General features: G+C 38.7%; 1 protein-coding gene across 2 annotated transcripts in view; it reads left to right on the top strand.

Moving 5' to 3' along the window:
• Nucleotides 1-5,301: 5,301 nt before the first annotated feature.
• The window catches only part of LOC135202442 (pyruvate dehydrogenase (acetyl-transferring) kinase, mitochondrial-like), a 49,007-nt gene continuing 34,689 nt past the window's right edge, over nt 5,302-19,619 (top strand). For both annotated transcript variants that reach the window (XM_064231838.1, XM_064231837.1), the window contains exon 1: nt 5,302-5,531. In XM_064231838.1, the coding sequence (XP_064087908.1) occupies nt 5,417-5,531 (115 nt within the window). In that variant the 5' untranslated portion in view covers nt 5,302-5,416. The remainder of the gene's footprint in view (nt 5,532-19,619) is intronic.

The raw sequence follows: 19,619 nt of genomic DNA, 5'->3' as shown, positions 1-19,619 counted from the left end.
ATTATTATTATTATTATTATTATTATTATTATTATTATTATTATTATTATTATTATTTTTATATTATTATTATTATTATATTATTATTATTATTATTATTATTGACTTGAAATTCAACCTTCCAAAGAATACGGTATTCATTAAGAAGAAGGTGGAAATGCAGAATAAACAAGCAAATAAAGACGCAAACAGTAATAACCAGTCATTTAGAACGTGATAAGGTCAGGTGATGTGCAAGTGACATTCCAGCATTTGCGTATGTTGCATAGAGACGATTGGAAAACAACTTTTGCACTGTTACCAAAACTAGATGTCCTCGAGGAGTTACTGGGCGCGTTCCATGATTATCATGTAGGTAAAAAAAAATTATTTTAAATTCAAAAGAAGTAGCTGTTTATCGCTGGAAAAAGAAGTTCACTTATCAATCCATGTTAAATAATCCGTGGATGAGCATCTTGCAAAAGCTAGGTTCACATTTCAGAACTAAATTTCTGATATTGTTCCCATGATAAATTACTACTTATGAAACAGAGCTTTTGACAGGTGGTAAATTTTTCTGAAATTGTTCCCTTAATTGATTCTATTCAGGAAACTGAACTTGTTATACCTTATAAATTCCACTCACGTTTAATTGACTGGCGTGAGCAAGTTCTAGAGAACACAAGGTCTCCATCTGTTACCCAAAATAAAACTTATTCCGCGTCCTTTTTAAAAAGGGGGATTGATAATATCCTGCAAGTCTTTGCTTAAGTTGTTTGAAAGGTTGAAGTCAAAATGTAATATCTCATACATAACCACCCACACATTATATCGAGATGGACTACTATACTCGGTTTTTTCCATCTGTCCACCCGCCTGTGGTGTTTGCGTATGGTAACACTGCGTCCCGGGCTTTCGACAGTTACATTCATCCTACATTCAACAATTATAATAATATCCTATTTCGAATATCAACGGTGTAATTCGCATACAGTAAATTATTAAAACTCTTTTCAGTTGCAAATGTACACCCAGATATCCTTTTATTTACCTAAAACTTACACATAGCGTAACTATCTAAAGCCCGGGAAGCAGTGCTACCATACGCAAACACCACAGGCGGGTGGACAGATAGAAAAAAAAACAGTATATTCTTTTTTTCATTTTATTTTTATATAGTTTTTGACAAATGTGAGGATGTTAACAGCACCCATGGCCAGTTGCCGTCAAATGCCGTGTAAGATCTCTTGTTCTTGTTGTTGGAGATTAAGCTGGCCTTATGCCAGCGCGGGCTCTTGCTCATAGAACAGCCCGTAGAGCAAAGATCTCACTTATTAGGAAAAGAGCTCCATGGTAAAAGAAGATGGTGCTGTGGATAATATTATGACGACGAGTTATTTTTCACGTATCCCTGATACAATGAAGCTCCGTTTCCAGAAAGAGATAGCAACTCGGCAAGCCGGAACTATAACCCTCTCTTGCGATGCACTTTTGTTTACCAGATGACGAATCATCAAAAGAAAATTACAGAAGGAGAAAGTTTACTTTATTTTAGTGTCTTCGTTGCTCATAAGTTTCCACAGTACAACTTTCTTGCATCATAAATGCCAGCTGGCGGTGACTCTTTGATTAATGCTATAAGCAGAGGAGGAGAAAAATGAACTGAACCTACCGAGGATTTTCTCGGGGAAACTGAATGTGATGGAGAAAAACTTTGCAAAGTGTTCCCTCTTCCGTTTTAGAAAATGTATAGACATAAGGTCTCCAGTTGAAAAATCATTTACTATTAATGTGACACGATCAAAGAACCGTTCCACATAGCTACACAACGCAATTCATATTATATGTTCCCTCGCTTAATTTTGGCATTTAACAAATTCAGGAGCAAGGCCAACGTATCCTTTAAAAAAATTGAAAAGGTTTAAAAAAGGGGCAAACCTTGACTGAAACTAAGGGAGTTAAGATCTAGAAGATCCTATATATTCTAGATTGTCAAGTATCAATCACAATGTAAAAATTAGTTTATTATTATTATTATTATTTTTTTTTTTTGCTCTATCACAGTCCTCCAATTCGACTGGGTGGTATTTTTAGTGTGGGGTTCCGGGTTGCATCCTGCCTCCTTAGGAGTCCATCACTTTTCTTACTATGTGCGCCGTTTCTAGGATCACACTCTTCGGTGATGAGTCCTGGAGCTACTTCAGCCTCTAGTTTTTCTAGATTTCTTTTCAGGGATCTTGAGTTCGTGCCTAGTGTTCCTATGATTATGGGTACAATTTCCACTGGCATATCCCATATCCTTCTTATTTCTATTTTCAGATCTGATACTTATCCATTTTTTTTCCCCTCCTCTTTCTCTTCAACTCTGGTGTCCCATGGTATTGCGACATCAATGAGTGATACTCTCTTCTTGACTTTGTCAATCAACGTCACGTCTGGTCTATTTGCACGTATCACCCTATCTGTTCTGATACATAGTCCCAGAGGATCTTTGCCTGATCGTTTCTATCACTCCCTCAGGTTGGTGCTCGTAACCAACTATTACTACAAGGTAGCTGATGTGTTCTTGCACAGGACTCCAGTGGAGGGCTTTTGCCAACTGAATCATGCTCTTCTGTACTGGTTCTGTGCAAGTGCCGGCATTCGCTTGCTATGTGGTTTATGGTTTCATTTTACGTATTGCACTTCCTACATATGGGAGAGATGTTATTCCGTCTATCGTATTTTGAACATATCTGGTTCTTAGGGCCTGATCTTGTTGCCGCTGTTATCATTCCTTCAGTTTCCTTCTTTAGCTCTCCCCTCTGTAGCCATTGCATGTGTCATCGCTGGCTAGTTCTTTAGTCTGTTCATGTATTGTCCGTGCATTGGTTTGTTGTGCCAGTCCTCTGTTCTGTTTGTCATTCTCCTGTCTCTGTATATTTCTGGGTCTTCGTCTACTTTTATTAGTCCTTCTTCCCATGCACTCTTTAGCCACTCGTCTTCACTGGTCTTCATATATTGCCCCAGTGCTCTGTTCTCGATGTTGCGACGCAGTCCTCTATAATCTTAGTAGTCCTCTCCCTCCTTCCTTTCGTGTTATGTATAGTCCTGTCCGTATTTGCTCTTGGTGTAGTGCTTTGTGTACTGTCATATGTTTCCTGGTTTTTCTGATCTATGGTGCGGAGTTCTGCCTTCGTCCATTCCACTATTCCTGCACTGTATCTGATTACTGGCACTGCCCATGGTGTTTATGGCTTTTATCATATTTCCGGCGCTGAGTTTTTGACTTGAGTATCGCCTCAAGTCTCTGCATATATTCTTTCCTGATCGTGTCCTTCATCGTGTGTTTTTTATCCCTCCCCTCCTTCCATTATTCCCAGGTATTTGTATCCAGTCACATCTAGTGTTTGATATTGCTCCATCTGGTAGCTTTATCCCTTCAGTTCTCGTTACTTGCCTTTTTTATATGTTGACTAAGGCGCATTTTTCTATTTCCAAACTCCTTCCTGATGTCCCCAGATACAATCCTTACAGTCTGGATTAGGGTATCTATTCCTTGATGCTCTTACCATACAGCTTGATGTCGTCCATGAACATCAGATGGTTGATTCTGTTGCCTCTTTTCTTGAGTTGGTACCCGGCATCCATCTTCTGTAGTACTTTTGTTATGGGAATCATGGGTACTACGAAGAGTAGTGGCGCCGTGGCAGAGTGGGTTAGGTCGTCAATGGACTGGTTAAGCAACATTGGGGCTGGTCAGTCGTTGGATGAGTGACCGCTCTCCTCGGCGTTGATTCCTTGGGAAAGGATCTTTACCATAATTTCCCAGTCTACTCAGCTTGTAAATGAGTACCTATCCCTGATGGGGTAGGGTCCAGCTTTGGGTTAAATTAGCAAAACTCAGCAATGATGTTAAAGAAATGAAGGAATAAACGACAACGACGTAAATGGAACCTCTGGCAACAGAGGAGCTTCGTCCGGCAGCCAGGTATTCAACCCAATTGAAGGGGAAGACGGTCAGGTACTTGGAGGTCGTCATCCAGCAACTGATCACCACAACGACATTATTATTATTATTAGTTATTAATTATTATTAGTTATTATTATTATTATTATTAATTATTATTATTTTATTATTTTATTATATTTTGGTTCCATAAAAGTCATCCTATTCGACTGGGTCTGTGTGTTTTTATCATAGTGTGAGGTTCCGGGTTGCATCCTGCCTCCGTAGGAGTCCATAACTTTTCTCACTGTGTGCGCTGTTTCTAGTAGCACAGTCTTCTGCACGAGTCCTGGAGCTACTTCGGCATCTACTAGTTTCCCAAGGTTCCTTTTGAAGGATCTTGGGATCGTGCCTAGTGTTCCTATGATTATGGGTACAATTTCCACTGGCGTATCCCATATCCTTCTTAGACCTATTTTCAGGTCTTGATACTCATAAATTTTTTATAGTTCATTATTATTATTATTATTATTATTATTATTATTATTATTATTATTATTATTATTATTGTTTAACCAGACCATTGAGAAATATTAATGAATTCTATTCAAGGCAAGCCAACGTATGTACATATGCTGTTTAAGTATCTTGAAAAAAACATTTTCTTATTTCGAGACCACTTCTGGGAAAAGTGATCGGGCTTCTTCTTCCAAGACCGTTTGGCGATGTTGACTCACCTTTCCCCGTCAGTCACGTACGTTAGGGCAGTAGAGGTCAAAGCTGTCATAACGCTTATCTAGAAATTTAACACATCTGATTACAGCATTATTTGGCCTTCCCTTCATAAACAAGAATCGCATTCATCTGTAATACGACTAGTATGTCATTAGAATTGCATCACTTTATCTGTTATGTGTATAGGTGTTTGGGAGAGAGTTTCCAGCTGATTGTACGGGGATTTTCCACGCTCGTGCAATGACGGTTCACCGCACTCTTCTAAAAGAACCAAAATAGTGTTGTCAGTTTCACTGAAAAATGCATTTGGCGGAAAGATAGGCAATTAAACTAAATTTTTTAAGTAAGCGAATGTCGTAATAACTCAGACGATGAAACTAGGAAAAACAAATTTATAAACTGAACATCTAACCAATAAAGGTCTGTTAAATGACGTTTGCATAGAATATCAACATAACAGGGCTTCGAACGAATATGATTGACAACGAAGAATTTGCATCATAAGTTACCATGACATTGTGCACCATTTCTTAGGGGGTGCTTACGACACGCTATGCATATATATTATATTTGAGCTCATTGCAATACGCTCTCGGCGATAATATTGGAACGGAGGGATGGCTGCGCGGAGACGGTGCGCAGTGACGTCAGCTGTTGTGCAGCCGCCAGCCAGACTTTGGTCGTAGGAGCAAACGTGTGGATGTGTCGTCGGCGCTCTGTGTCAGTTCTCTTCCTCACAAAGCACCGCAAACACCACACTTCCATATATCCACCATGAGGATTCACAGGAGTTTATTTCGGCCGGCCAGGGCACTTATTGACAAGAAGCTCGATTTTTATTCGCAATTCAACCCGTCGCCACTTTCGATGAAGCAATTTACGGATTTCGGTGAGTAGTATATACTACATTGGTTATTTTTTTTTTAGTTTATTTGTTTTTAAAGCTGACCAGTAGCAGCATGATGGTGACATAGCATACCGTTAATTCTTTATGGTTTTTATGTTTTTAAATAATTTGATTACCGCCTCGATGTCCAAATGGCACCCAACGTTTTCCTCAATGGAAACTTTCTACTCCGCACCAGCTTACTCCATCGGAAACGTTATGCTGCTCACGTAGCCCGTTGTCATTGGTACTAACGTTTGTAAAGACGATTATTGAATGATTTGCCATGACGGTGCAATGACTCCATTATATTCTAGGTTAATGCCTTTGCCATTTAAATAGGAAACTCCAATCATTGACATAAACGTGGGTACTCATTGCAATGTGATTGACGGGTTGATTCTGGCGTTGCAACGGCGCGGGGTACCAATGCTGCGTGTACTCAATAACCCCTGCGAATATTTATTGAAAACTTTGCTATAACGACCGTTGGGTAATCGTTGTTATTTTGCTAAATGCCTTCACATTGGCTTTCTTTTGAGTAGTTATTTGGCTAAATGCCTTCATCATTGGCTTTCTTTTGAGTTTTTCAGACGTATGTAATACATGACTAGATTTTATTCCTCCTAAAGTTTTTTTTTTTTTAATAGTATTGAAGTAGACGCAATTTTAGTGACGGCTGTTAAATATAATTGTAGCCCAGAATTCCTACAATGTTAATTAGATCTCGTTTAATAAATTTTAGCTCATAATTTTTAAATTTTTTTTTATTAGATCTCGTTAAATGTAATTTTAGACCAGAATACCAGTAATTTTAGTTAGATCAGGATGTCTTCAGCATGTATCATGCCAACTTTTTTTTATTTATTCAGGCCCCGTAGATGGCTGTATATTCCATTGACCTTGCATAAACTTAGGCCTAACCAGGTACTGTTAGGCCTAACACGTGCCTTTCGTATTGATTCAGGTGTGATGACCTAGTTTAAACCAGTTGCATATAATGCATAATGAATCTGTCTTCGTATATAATATAATTTTAACAGTTCCTTAGGCCTATCTTTTTTTAATTATATAGTAGTTACTAGGAAAAAACAGGGTAGGCCTAAAGTGAAGCTGGTAGTAGTGCCAAGGTGTGGCTTCTTCAAAGTACCAGTTGAAATGATAGGTTGGGATTCGCATGCGCTTACGCGTAACTGGATGCGTGTATACACACATGTAATGTTTGTGTGCGTATAATATATTTGTTCGTGTATAAAAAAAAAAAGAATAAAAACACGCGCTCTCTCACAACGTGAAACCAAAGAAGTTAATAATTTTGAATAGGTATAGTTTTTTTTTATATAATTTTTGTGTTGTTGAATTATGAGAAACCTTTGTGTAGTGCAATTTTCATGTGTTTTTGTTGTCTCCCAATTGTTAACTTGCACCATGTACGTCAGAATTTCGTCAATTGGAACTGGTGCCAATCCCTTCCAAAGCGCCTCAGTGGCGTGGTTGGTATGGTGTTGGCGTCCCCCCCACAGTGGTCGCGAGTTCGATTCTCGGCCATTCCATTGGGGAGTGAGAAATGTGTATTTCTGGTCATAGAAGTTCACTCTCGACGTGGTTCGGAAGTCACGTAAAGCCGTTGGTCCCGTTGCTGAATAACCGCTGGTTCCACGCAACGTAAAAACACCATACAAACAAACAAACAAACCAATCCCTTCCATGTGATTTTGAGAGTAATCATGACTTCATATGTGTGTAACCAAAACAACGTGATTGTAAGAATGTAATTACCACATGATTCACATATACTCGCAGTAGGTGTTATATGTCAAGGATGATGGCTGGTTTTGACAGTAGGCCGTACTTTGGAAAATAATTTTGAATGATTTCTAGGTCGGTCAACTTATAAGCACTGGGAAAGACAATGACTTACATAATTTCCGTTTTCTTGAAGTTAGCCATTAAAAGTTGTTTATAAACAAGATTTGCGTGAACGTTTTATAGATGGATGAATAATAATTACATGACGGTGTTCCCCTTGCAAGAGGAGGGCCATTATGCCTCTCTTTGAGTGGGACTTGCGTAGTAGACCTTGAGTGTGGTTAACAAGGAAGGAGAAAGGTAATGGCTAGGCCTATAGGTTGCTTGGGTTTGGGGGTGGGGGGATGGGGTGACCTTACATCGAATAATGCGCAGTCTCCTAAAACTGTGGGCCACTGTATCCTGGTTATTCATTCAAGATCTTCAGTGTATTTTGGTCATTGTGTTGTTGCGGTGTTACTCGGGGAGTAAGCCTACAAACTATTTAGTTGTTGTTCGTGTTCTTGTTGGGGTGGGGTAGGAAAGGTCTATGAAAGAGCCCAAAAAGGTCTGAAAAGGATGTTTCGCAATGAGTTACAGAAACGGAAATTTTAGGATATGATATTTATGATTTATTTATTAAAAGATAATGTACTAAAAATAATGTCCTTGTTAAACAGTACAGAACAATTTCTAATGAATTATAGCATTTTTATTGTAATTTTCGTTGGTGATACAAGGATCTGTTTGACTGTAGATTTTAGCACGTTGAAATTTATGTTAAAAAGTTAGGAATATAATGTTTACAACTTACGTGTTAGGGGAAAGTCATGCACGCGTCCCGAGTAAGCTGGGGGTCGGATTAAGCCTTGTTTTAGTTTTTATGTAATTTGGTCTTAAATTCTGATAATTTAATGTAATGAGGGTTACCACTGAGTCAGTGGTAGGGGCCTCGAAGATAGTAAACAGAAGAGACTCGTGTGAGGGAGCCACACGTGTACTCAAGGACCGAGGATAAAAAAAAAGTTACCATACATCAAGGACATATGCCCCGGGTATATGTGACGTTGCAACCATAAGGGATGGAGGTCACGTGCGCCTTCCACCTATATAAAATATAGTGAAAGTTGTGCCCAGATCGTGTCTTGGCTATGTTGTAATAGATAGATTTTTTGTTTATTTTTTCTGGAAGGAGATTGAGTTACATTGCCACTGGAAGAAGTTGCAAGTCATTGTGGGTCAGTTCTTCTAAGATGGTTTTGTCGACTGAATGGGGGCTGAAAATTAGCTTCAACGTAGTGGTTTTTTGTTTTTATTATAGTTTCATATATATATATTATATATATATATATATATATATATATATATATATATATATATATAATTTGTGTATGTATGTATAGTGTCTGTGTGCTACTTAAATGGGTTACACGAGGTACGAGGACTAAAGATGTAGGTTTATATATATATATATATATATATATATATATATATATATATATATATATATATAAATACCACGGATATAGGATATCACTTTATATATAACATCATAAGGAGATATATAATCTATAAGAGACATGGATTATGATCATTTCCCAATGGTAATCTTATTTATAAATCATGTGCATCTACTATATTTTTTAAGCATATATATATATAATATATATATATATATATATATATATATATAGATATATATATATTATATTAATTGCTCGCATTCGTCCGAACCAGTCCCTTTATGGAAACAGCATGCGCCCTAAAATTATAAATTATACGTGTATGTATGTATGCATGCATGCATGTATGTGTGTAATAGCGCGCCCGTCCCGTATTCAAGTCCGCAAAAGCCTCGCTGTCGACCTCCCACGTAATTGATGTGTCATTCTAGAAAGTTCAGGTTGCTTTGGGGAAGCCGACGTGATGTGCGCAGGGGTCAGAGCTTCCTCTGTATTTCTCTGTAACAATGAACCCCCCCCCTCCCCTCTCTCTCTGTATCTCTGTTGTTGTTGTTGTTGTTATGAGCTGTCATCCTGAAGTTAGTGAGTTTCCTGTTTCGTCACATCTCAGAAGTTATTGTTTGGATTGTCAATGACGCTTTCTTGGTGTTTATTGGTTTTCATTGATTTAATTTATTTCATTATTATTATTATTATTATTATATTGCGGTTGGTCCTGGATTTCACGTTACTGAATGTTGACTGTGGAAAAAACATTCATGTTACTTATATTTGAGGCTGTTATCTAAGAGTTTTGTTTTTTTCTGGCAGTATATTTAAGCTTCCAAGTTTGTTTTCATGGCCCAGCATTAAATGTTTAATGTAGTACTTTTGTGTTAGAGCTTTGTTGCTCATTTACGTGTGCTTTGTGCCCCGAGGAGTTGAAAAAAAAAGTACTTGGCACACTGCCTTTTCTTTTCCAACTTCTCCCTTGGCTGTCATGATGGTTGTTTTGTTTTTAAGATTAGCGAGAGTTGAATAAGTTTCTCGGTAATTTCATGTTGAAGCTATCTTATCGATTCAGTATCATAAATGGCTTATGATAGTTTTAGAATGGGAATTTTTAGCTGTTCTCTATGTTTTATAGTGAAATTTGTTTATTATTTTTTTTTAATTGCGGGAACTTGAAGACGCTTTGATATTAACAGAAAAACGTTTCCGTGTACTTCAAGGTTCTAAAACACTGGGAAGATGGTCGATAATCCAGAAGATGGTGGCTTTTTATATCTGTTTATATAACAGCTGTACTTTTCTCCCTAGCCCTGAGTTAAAAAAAAATACATATATTTCTGATTATGTAACTACCGCACATTTGTCCCATGTCCCGAACTTGTAATAAAACCCCAAATGAAAAGTATTTCCGTTATGTCGAAACCTTTCATTTTCTGCCGATTCCACGAATCCACGTATTAGATAGAAATGCAGTCGCTCGGTCGCCGCGCTGTCTACGTGCGCTTCGTCTTCCGTTCTGCTCGTCAATTGATCAAACTGGTCGTCTCTTTCTCTCTCTCTCTCTTTCTCTACGTCACTGCTTCTCGGCAACATTCCGGTTTTTACCGGTTTTGAAGTGGAGCGATCCACCTGGTGTATGTCAGGCTTACCGGAAGGCCTTGATATGAGGTGTAAAGGAGAATCTGGCCATGCTGGATGTGCAGTATCTTACAGAGAGCAAGGTCTGTAGAGATTCTGTGTTGATCTTATGGCCTTGAATGATTGCCAGTGCTACGGCTTATTTTTTTTGCCTAGAATGTTACGGAAGGATCTCTTGCAGTTTTTGGGAAATTGAGTGGTATTGCAAGGTTGATGCACTCTTGTTGATTTGAAAAAAAAAAAAAATGTAATCTTTGGTGGCCACAATGTTGTTTAGTTACGCCAGTTTGGTAATTTTTTTCAAAAATAATTTTTAGACCCAGCCTTTAAATTATTCCGTATGTAAGGGCACTGACTTGGAGATTTTCAATATCATGGATTCCACGTTGATAAGTTTCTCTCTCTCTCTCTCTCTCTCTCTCTCTCTCTCTCTCTCTCTCTCTCTCTCTCTCTCTCTCTCTCTCCATAGGTAAGGTCACTGTCCTATTTTTTTTTTCAATAAAATGGGTTGCACGTTGGTAAGTCTCTCTCTCTCTCTCTCCATAGGTAATGTCACTGTCCTAATTTTTTTTTTCATTTTTTTTAATAAATGGGTTGCACGTTGATAAGTTTAAGTTTCGTCTTCTCTCTCTCTTCTCTCTCTCTCTCTCTCTCTCTCTCTCTCTCTCTCTCTCCCTCCATCCTGTCACCGTGTGCTTGCATTGACGCACGTAGCCTGCCAGCTGGTTGCGTCATCACAAGGCGTCGGTCATCCGTTCCCGTCTGTTTCCCCACATGGGTTTCCCCGCAGTCCTACCTGAGCGTTTTCCTAATGTCAGAATGGTTTCCCTTCTCCTGAGCGGGACGGTCTGAACGAGGGCGCCTGATGATGGCGTAGTGGGTTGTTGTTTCTAACAATTCACTGTAGCCTAATGAGAACCGTAACTCTTTAATTCATTCTCCCGTTCTTGGGCTTTCTCACTTTTGTTTTTGTCAGTCACTACTAGACGGCAGATCTGCGCATGCGCAGTAGGACGATTCCATACGTGAAAGGCAACGGATCGCATGCCTAGGAAAAATACAAATTGCTGTTCTAAAATTTGGTCTTTAGTTGGTTTAATGTGTTATGCCGTATTCGATTTCATTTATTCAAATTTGTTTATTTAATTTATTTTCATTATTTTTGATAAGTGACCTCTCTTTCTGTATTTTGCATTACCTCTTATTGCATTCTTATGAATACCATGATATTCTTAGGTAGCTTGAATTTCAAGTCCATAAACACTTTATTCTTCGGAAACTTCTTGAATTTCAAGTGAGTGGGGCCTTTGGGCTTGTTCTATATGAATAGTGTTCATCTTCTGAATATATACTAATGATAATAACATTCAAAAGACCATTTTGACAGATTCTTTTCATATCTTGGATGCTTTTGTATCTATTCTATATTAATAAATTGCCATACGTCATTTTCAATGGCTCAGGACGTGAATATTTAGTGGTGCTTTTAAGCTGAGGATTTGCTTTGACAAAGGGTTTGAAGTACTAAATAAAAATGTACTCTATTCGCACTTGCTCTAATTATGTTGCATTGCTTGATGTTCACTTGTTGTGCGCGGGTGTTTTATGGATCTTGCATTTGTCACAGACGATGATTCCGGTATGCAATGTTTATTACTATTAATTCAGAAGATGAGCCCCATTGACTTGAAATTCAAGCTTCCACGGAATATGGTGCTCATTAGGAAGTTGATCTCAACTTGGGAGAACCGTAGTGGGCGCCCCCCCCCCCCCCCCTCCCCCCCCCCCCCCCCCCCTCTCTCTCTCTCTCTCTCTCTCTCTCTCTCTCTCTCTCTCTCTCTCTCTCTCTCATAACTAATTAATTATTGGTTTTCGTTAGAGGGCATTGGATTATGTTCGTGAGTAAGTTCGATTGTTGGTCATTTTAGCCGGCTGTGTTGTGACGTTACATGACGGGTAATAGTCTTTCAATATAATTAATTATTTCATAATAAATATATAAATATATAATATATATATATATATAATTATATTGGATATATATATATATATATATATATATAGTATATATATATATATATATAGTTATATATATGATATATATATATATAGACTTATACTCTTAGATATCGTTTGATATGGAATTCATATGTTGAGAAAGCTTAACAACTGGAAATCACAGGGAATTATTATGAAGTGCTTGTGCCCGGCCAGGCTTCAAATTTTGGCCTTTGTTTTGCGAATTGTCAAGGCAAAAGCACATGACACTTTTAATCTTTTCCCTCTGAATGCAAGTTATTTCCAAGGTCTGGTGGATTCGATGTCGAGTAGTGATGTTTTATGAAGCCGTTCGTCTTAGATAGTCTGTAGTTCCTCTGGCTTCGATCTATTTGGTGTCCTGTAGCAGGCGAGGGTAGTGTCATAACCACTACAAGAAATTTTTTATTTTCTGTCGTTGTCGTATTTGTTCTTTTATTCACTTTCATTGTTTTTTTTCTTCGTACTAGGTTGCTTTACCTATTGGGTACTTTGGATTCAGCTTTTCCAGCTTGGGTAATAATAATAATAGTAATAATAATAATAATAATAATGGAAGAAGAAACCCACCAGATTACCAATTATAATTTTGTTACTTGTAATTACATAGTATTAATTATATGTAAATACTTACAAGTAATTGTTACTTTAAGTATTTACATAGTATTAATTCTGTGTAAATACTTACAAGTAAACAAGTTATACTCGGTAACCTGGTGGGTTTCTTTTTCAATCTTCAGAAGAAAACTGAAAGAAGTTTTTGTTTGGAATAATAATAATAATAATAATAATAGTAAAATTAGTGATGATAGTATTTCGGTCCAAGGTGAACGTGCCTGCGTTTGCTTGCTTGCCCCTGTGCTTGCTTGCCCCTGTGCTTGCTTTCCTAGATTCACGTTACTTTACTTCTCAAACTAGTTTCATTTCAGGAGCACTGGACACGTGATCCTAATTTGGAATGTCCGCGACATAGTTAGGTGTCCGAAGGATGGTTTTGTGTGTAGTTCACGTTCTTACTATTGTAATAATTGTGATGGTTTTGAAACATAGCCAATCCTCGCTGGTGTACGTAGGTGCCTAGCATTTGGATTTTCTTGTTTTAAGAAAGACATTTTGAGCTGGAAACTTGGAATTACTGTAGTTCAAGTATGTTGTTCTGCGACGTGGTGATTTTGTTGTTAAGAGTAAGCTGGTTAAAATATGGTATATATATATAGATATATATATATATATAGTATATATATCTATATTTTATATATATATATGTATATTATTATATTATTTATATATAATTATTTAATTTATATATTCTATTCCTCTAATATATATTTATAATATATATATAATATCTATATATAATATATATATATATAATGTGTGTGTGTATGCGAATGTGTATGCAATATTTAGTGCATGCATTATAGAACCAACGTACATCCAGGCTTTGTTGACCATCTCCTTTTATGTAACAGGAATAAATTAAGAGGTCACTGGTAGGAGAATGCTAAAAAGCAATGCACCGGCTAAATAACGCTTTACCAGGTGGTCCTGAATACCAACTACCTGCTGTCCTGTGCTATTAGCAAACGTCTCGACGAATACAGATTTATTACTGCAACCTGGAAATGGCGAAGCTAAGGAACGATCGTGCAGTTTGGTGAAAGAATAAAAGACTAAACAGGCATTGACACAGACAATGGAAGATCTTTAGATATGCGTAATATATATTATATATATATATATATATACTATATATATATGATATATATATATATAAATATATATATATATATATATAATATATATACATTATATATATATATAGACATATATATATATATATATATATATTATATATATATATATATATATATATAATATATAAATATATATATATATATATATATATACTATATATGCAATGTAGCTGTTGTTTGTCCTGCAATTTCAGATTTGATCAGTCACAGATTTTTGACGACGGCAAAATTGCATTTAAACTTACGATTCAAGCAGAATCGGGTCTCACGTCAGCCATGGAAAATCCATTGCAACTTCATGCAACGACAGCACGAATTGGATTACGTTCTTGGCAGTCCATTACGGAATTATTGGAGCAAATGGGGCATCCCGTTAAATGGCGCCAAGATCGTGCAACGTTGCCATATTCCATTCGCGTCGTGAATCATGTCTTTGCATTTATCCTGTAGTCAGACACTTCTGTTGATAGATTTGGCATCGCCGCCGCAAGTGCTTTGCGGTAAAGCAATCGCCCCCCGACCCCCACCCGCCCATTCCTCCACCTACCCAGCCAGTCGCCCAGTGGGTATGCTTTTTAGCTCTTTTTATGCCTGCTCCTTGTTGCCGGCTGTTTGGTTTTTAGTCTCTGGCCAGAAGTCCGAAATTGTCTCCTTTCAGCTGGTGTGTTTCAAGGTCTGAACAAATGTAACTATGCTAGAAGTCTCTCTCTCTCTCTCTCTCTCTCTCTCTCTCTCTCTCCCTCCTCTCTCTCTCATCTCATCTCCTCTCTCTCTCTCTCTCTCTCTCTCTCTCTCTCTCATAGCTCCTTTTTGCTAGTTGACTATTTGTCAGGTACATGAGTGTTTTATGATTATGGTACACTGCATCTGCTATACACAACTATCGGGCAATGCATTGTGTGTGTGTGTGTGTGTCCGTGCATTGTTTTTAGCATACCCATACCCCAGTGACTCCTAGATGTACCCTTGTTACGTAAAAATACTGCGTTGTATAACTAGCTGCCTGTGCCCGCCCACTGAAGCTTGTTTATGCAATGAATGCAGATCGAACGCCTGCTACAAGCAAAGATTCTTCTACTTCCCAGTTATAGCTGTTATGCAAGATGAATGGAACGAGAATATTGTCGTTAAAGAAGGTGATATTCATGCCCGGCTCCCTCATTGGTCAGTCTTGAGAGGGCTTGGTTGGGCGTGCGGCGTTGCTATTGGCTCGGGCAGGGGGCAGAGCCGGCGGGGCATTGCTGCAGAAAATACCCGTGGCCTTGTTTTGAAGCTTTTGTTCCTCGTTTTTGTAAACATTTTCTTATACTCGTGACTAATGGATGTAATGGATTTTAAATATATTTGATACGGATATTTTCGAGTATATTGGAATTGCACGCACCTGCTTGCCTGTCTGTCTGTCAGTCAGCCTGACCGGTTTTCTTTTTACGTAAAAGGTGGTATTGCGTCGCGTGGTGATGACGTCATCAACCATCTCCCAATCTTGGAGCAGGACTGGGAAAACAGGAGTCAATTTCGCTAATGCAGCGTCGGACGATAATGTAATACAATACTAATACATACTATGTATTACCTTACTCCCTCCTATTGAACACCGTATTCTTTGGAAGCTTGAATTTCAAGTTAGTGGCCCCTTTGGTGGGTTTGTTCCATATGAATAGGGTTCTTCTTTTGAATAATAATAATAAATTATTATTATTATTGTCGAGGAGAAAGTGATATTCCGTTAAATAAAGCTGATTGTGTACAATAAAAGATGCACATTGTGTAGAATAAATTCTGTTTTGGAATAAATCAGGATATTCTTAAAGGCGTCTGTCTCTGTGATATGACTTCAGTATCATGAAAACAGGCTGTTGTTTGACCTTGGTAGTCAAGATAAGATGTTTGTACAATACAAGGGCTGTTATCTAGTTATATCTGTACGAATATTTTTTTCTCCAAGCATCCTCATTTTTATGAGGAAATTGAAGGTTGGAAATCTGTGTTTGTTTGTAAAAAGAAAAATCCTTTTCTGAACAAAGTGCTGATATATTAACATCATTGTTAATATTCTAAATGATTTAGCAGATTGTGGTATATTTTGAATTGTTATTTGACCGTCTCTAGGCGTATTTAGAATAGTGTGACCTCTAGTGATGGAAGTTCACTATCGACGTGGTCGGAAGTCACGTAAAGCCGTTGGTCCCGTTGCTGAATAACCACTGGTTCCATGCAACGTAGAAACACCATACAAACAAACGACCGGTAGCCAAGCTCAAAGAACTTGTCGACATATCGAACTCTGAATGTCTTCGGATACGCATCCCGCTGAAAAACTTGAACCCTAATTGGAAATGAAAGGGGAAAAAAAAGAATTACTTCAGAATTGCCTCCTCCATATCTTTCCACTCTCTTATCCTAATTCTCTGTAGCAAGGCTTGACGGAGTAGTGTTGGCTGAAGCGTTGCTATGTGCTAAGCATAGCTCCTCCCACTACTTCACTCCAATCACGGTAGTGTAGGGGGGGGGGGGGGGGGCGTCTCTGGTCGCTCTGAAAACCACCTGTTGCCTGCACTCCGCTGAAAGGGGACTTTGGGTTTCGCTGCTTATGTGTAGTAATGTCCTCCTATCATACGTGACCTATAGCTCCTCTCTAGCGTCTAGCTTAGATTATTGTCAGGATGGGTCCTTTGGGATTCTTCTTTCCCACCTTTATCCCTACATTAAGGGGTCGGTTGCCTGACTGCACCTTCTCCACTGCCTTCTATCAGACATCATCCTTTGGAATTATTGAACGTTAATCTTTGTAGGCGATGGCAGGCTCCTCATTAGATTTCTTATCCTTCCGGACTTTTAGCTTTGTCGAACCTCATCAGGTTTTCCTTGGTTCCTCGTTGGATGAGTGGTTTTCGCGCTCGGCTACCAATCCGGTGGTCCGAAGTTCGATTCTCGGCTCGGCCTGCGCGAAATCAGAGAAATTTATTTCTGGTGATAGAAATTCATTTCTCGATATAATGTGGTTCGGATCCCACAATAAGCTGTAGGTCCCGTTGCTAGGTGACCAATTGGTTCCTAGCCACGTGAAAATATCTAATCCTTCGGGCCAGCCCTGGAGAGCTGTTAATCAGCTCAGTGGTCTGGTTAAACTAAGATATACTAAACTAACTTTCCTTAAAGCCTAACGTAGCTTTGTCTCCTTGAGATCGGGTTATAAGCTACTTTCCTTGTATGTCAGGTCTAACTTTTAATCCTATTCTCCTTACTTTAGGCCTAACGTGATCCTGGATTTTTCCACTGTAGGCTTTTCTGAGGCCTCAATTTCTTTTCCGTTCAGGCTTTTACATTGCAGACCTGACGCGAACCTCAATTTTTTTCTCTCTCCATTTCTCCATTTTAGGCTTATACCTTAACCTTACTCTTCTTATTTATTTAAGACCTCACGTGACCATTAAATTAGCTTGTGTGTGTTCAAGGCTGTTAGCGCCCCCCCCCCCTCCCCCCCCGCTGGAGTTGCAACCGATTTATGTGGGATTGTTGGCTGGTGCCCAGAATGCTTGAAAGTACTGGGTGTGAGGTCTTTGTTTTTTTACTGCTTGCCGTCTGAGATTATCCAGATCAACTTAATTTAAGACTTAGTTGTCTACTCAAACTATAGGGGTAGAGTGCCGTCAGCGCACCTCATGCGGTGCACTGTAGGTATAACTTAAGGTCCTTTGCAAGCATGACCTCGGACCCTAGCTGCAACCCCCCTTTCATTCCTTTTACTGTACCTCCTTTCATATTCTCTTTCTTCCATCTTACTTTCCATCCACTCCTAACAGTTGATTCGTAGTGCAACTGCTTTGAGGTTGTCCTCCTGTTACGCCTTCCAAACCTTTGCCTGACAATTTCCGTTTCAGCGCCGAATGACCTCGTAGGTCCCAGTGCATGAGCCTTTGGCTTAAATTCTGTATGCAATTCAATATCGTATAGTTTACAGTGACGTAGCTTTGTACTTATGTATTCATACGTCAGTCGGTTTCACTTTCTGCCTTAAACAGTGGGTAAACTGAAACTGCTACTCGAATTATCCTTTTGAGAGCAAGGGACACTTGAACCGGGAAACCGCTAGTGTTGCGTATAGTTTTGCACGAGGAAGTGTGTGTGTGAAATTAAGACGCGGCTGGGTACCGTTAGGCGCTGAAATTCAAGGCCGCCCAGTGTAACTTCTCACTGGATTAGTCTGCTTTTGTGCTTTCGTGCTTCGAGTGTGGGCGATTTTTTTTTTTACGTATATTCAGTTTTTTATAGTGCGTATTGACTTTTGCATCTTCATTTATTGGAGATTATTAATGTTTGTTAGCTGGTGTCGGTGTAGTGTGTTTATTTTTTTATTTTAATTTAATTTTTCTTTAAAAAAAAACAATTCGTCTTTCAGTATTTCCTGACATTCAAATGACGCTGTGTTCTTTGGAATCCATGTGGGCTTTTCCATACGAGTAGGGTACATCTTCTAAATAATAATGATAATAAGCAAATCTTAATTTATAGCATTCAGTGCGAGCAAGCTCATTTGTCTGCCGTTTTCAGGACAGGCGAACTTGTCATGTTGCAAAGCTTCTCTCTCTCTCTCTCTCTCTCGCTCGCGTGTTTCGCACCCTCCTCTCGTCGCGCTCTCTCTCTCCGGCGGAGGATCTTGATTGCAGTGACGTCATTGCATTGATTCAACCAACAAGACTCGTTTTGCAATGCATCATATAAGATAGCTGCTCTTTCTCTTCCCCTTCAGTACCGAGCCTTCTCTTCATTCGGTGGCTGAATGCATTTGCATTGTTGCATTGAATTTATTTGTCTTGGTTAGGCAAAGTAGTTTACGCCAGTCACTGGGTAGATGATGAGTCATTCTTGTTTGTTTTTGGTATCGGGTGGTCGTCAGTCTGCTCATTTGACCTTCTGTATTGTACGTTATTGAGACGAGGCTCTTGCGATGAAGGAAGTTGATGTTGCGAGTGTCATTGTTATTTGATCATGTTTTGATGATGATTTATGTTGATATGTCCTGTCGCTGGTATTCAGCACATTACTGGGGCAGAAGTATTTGCGTGAGGTACTACTGCACTCCGCAACTGATTGCATGTTCACTCATTGAGTTCACTGATCAGAACAAAAGGATTCAGTCGTGGTTCGGAAGTCACGTAAGTAAAGCCGTTGGTCCCGTTGCTGAATAACCACTGGTTCCATGCAACGTACAAACACCATACAAACAAACAAACAAAAGGTATAACTGAATCACTGGCTTTATTTTCAATCCTTGCCCAAGTTCCAATCCCCCCTCCCATCCCCTACAATATAAAAAAAATTGCTCTAAGGACAGGAACATATTTTATGAAATCAGATTTGTCAATGTTGCCTGTGCTATTATCAAAGTCGATATAGAAATGTCGAGCTCTCAG

The sequence above is a fragment of the Macrobrachium nipponense genome, chromosome 30 (assembly GCF_015104395.2).
Source record: "Macrobrachium nipponense isolate FS-2020 chromosome 30, ASM1510439v2, whole genome shotgun sequence".
Taxonomy (NCBI): domain Eukaryota; kingdom Metazoa; phylum Arthropoda; class Malacostraca; order Decapoda; family Palaemonidae; genus Macrobrachium; species Macrobrachium nipponense.
This window is presented reverse-complemented; position numbering and strand designations above follow the sequence as displayed.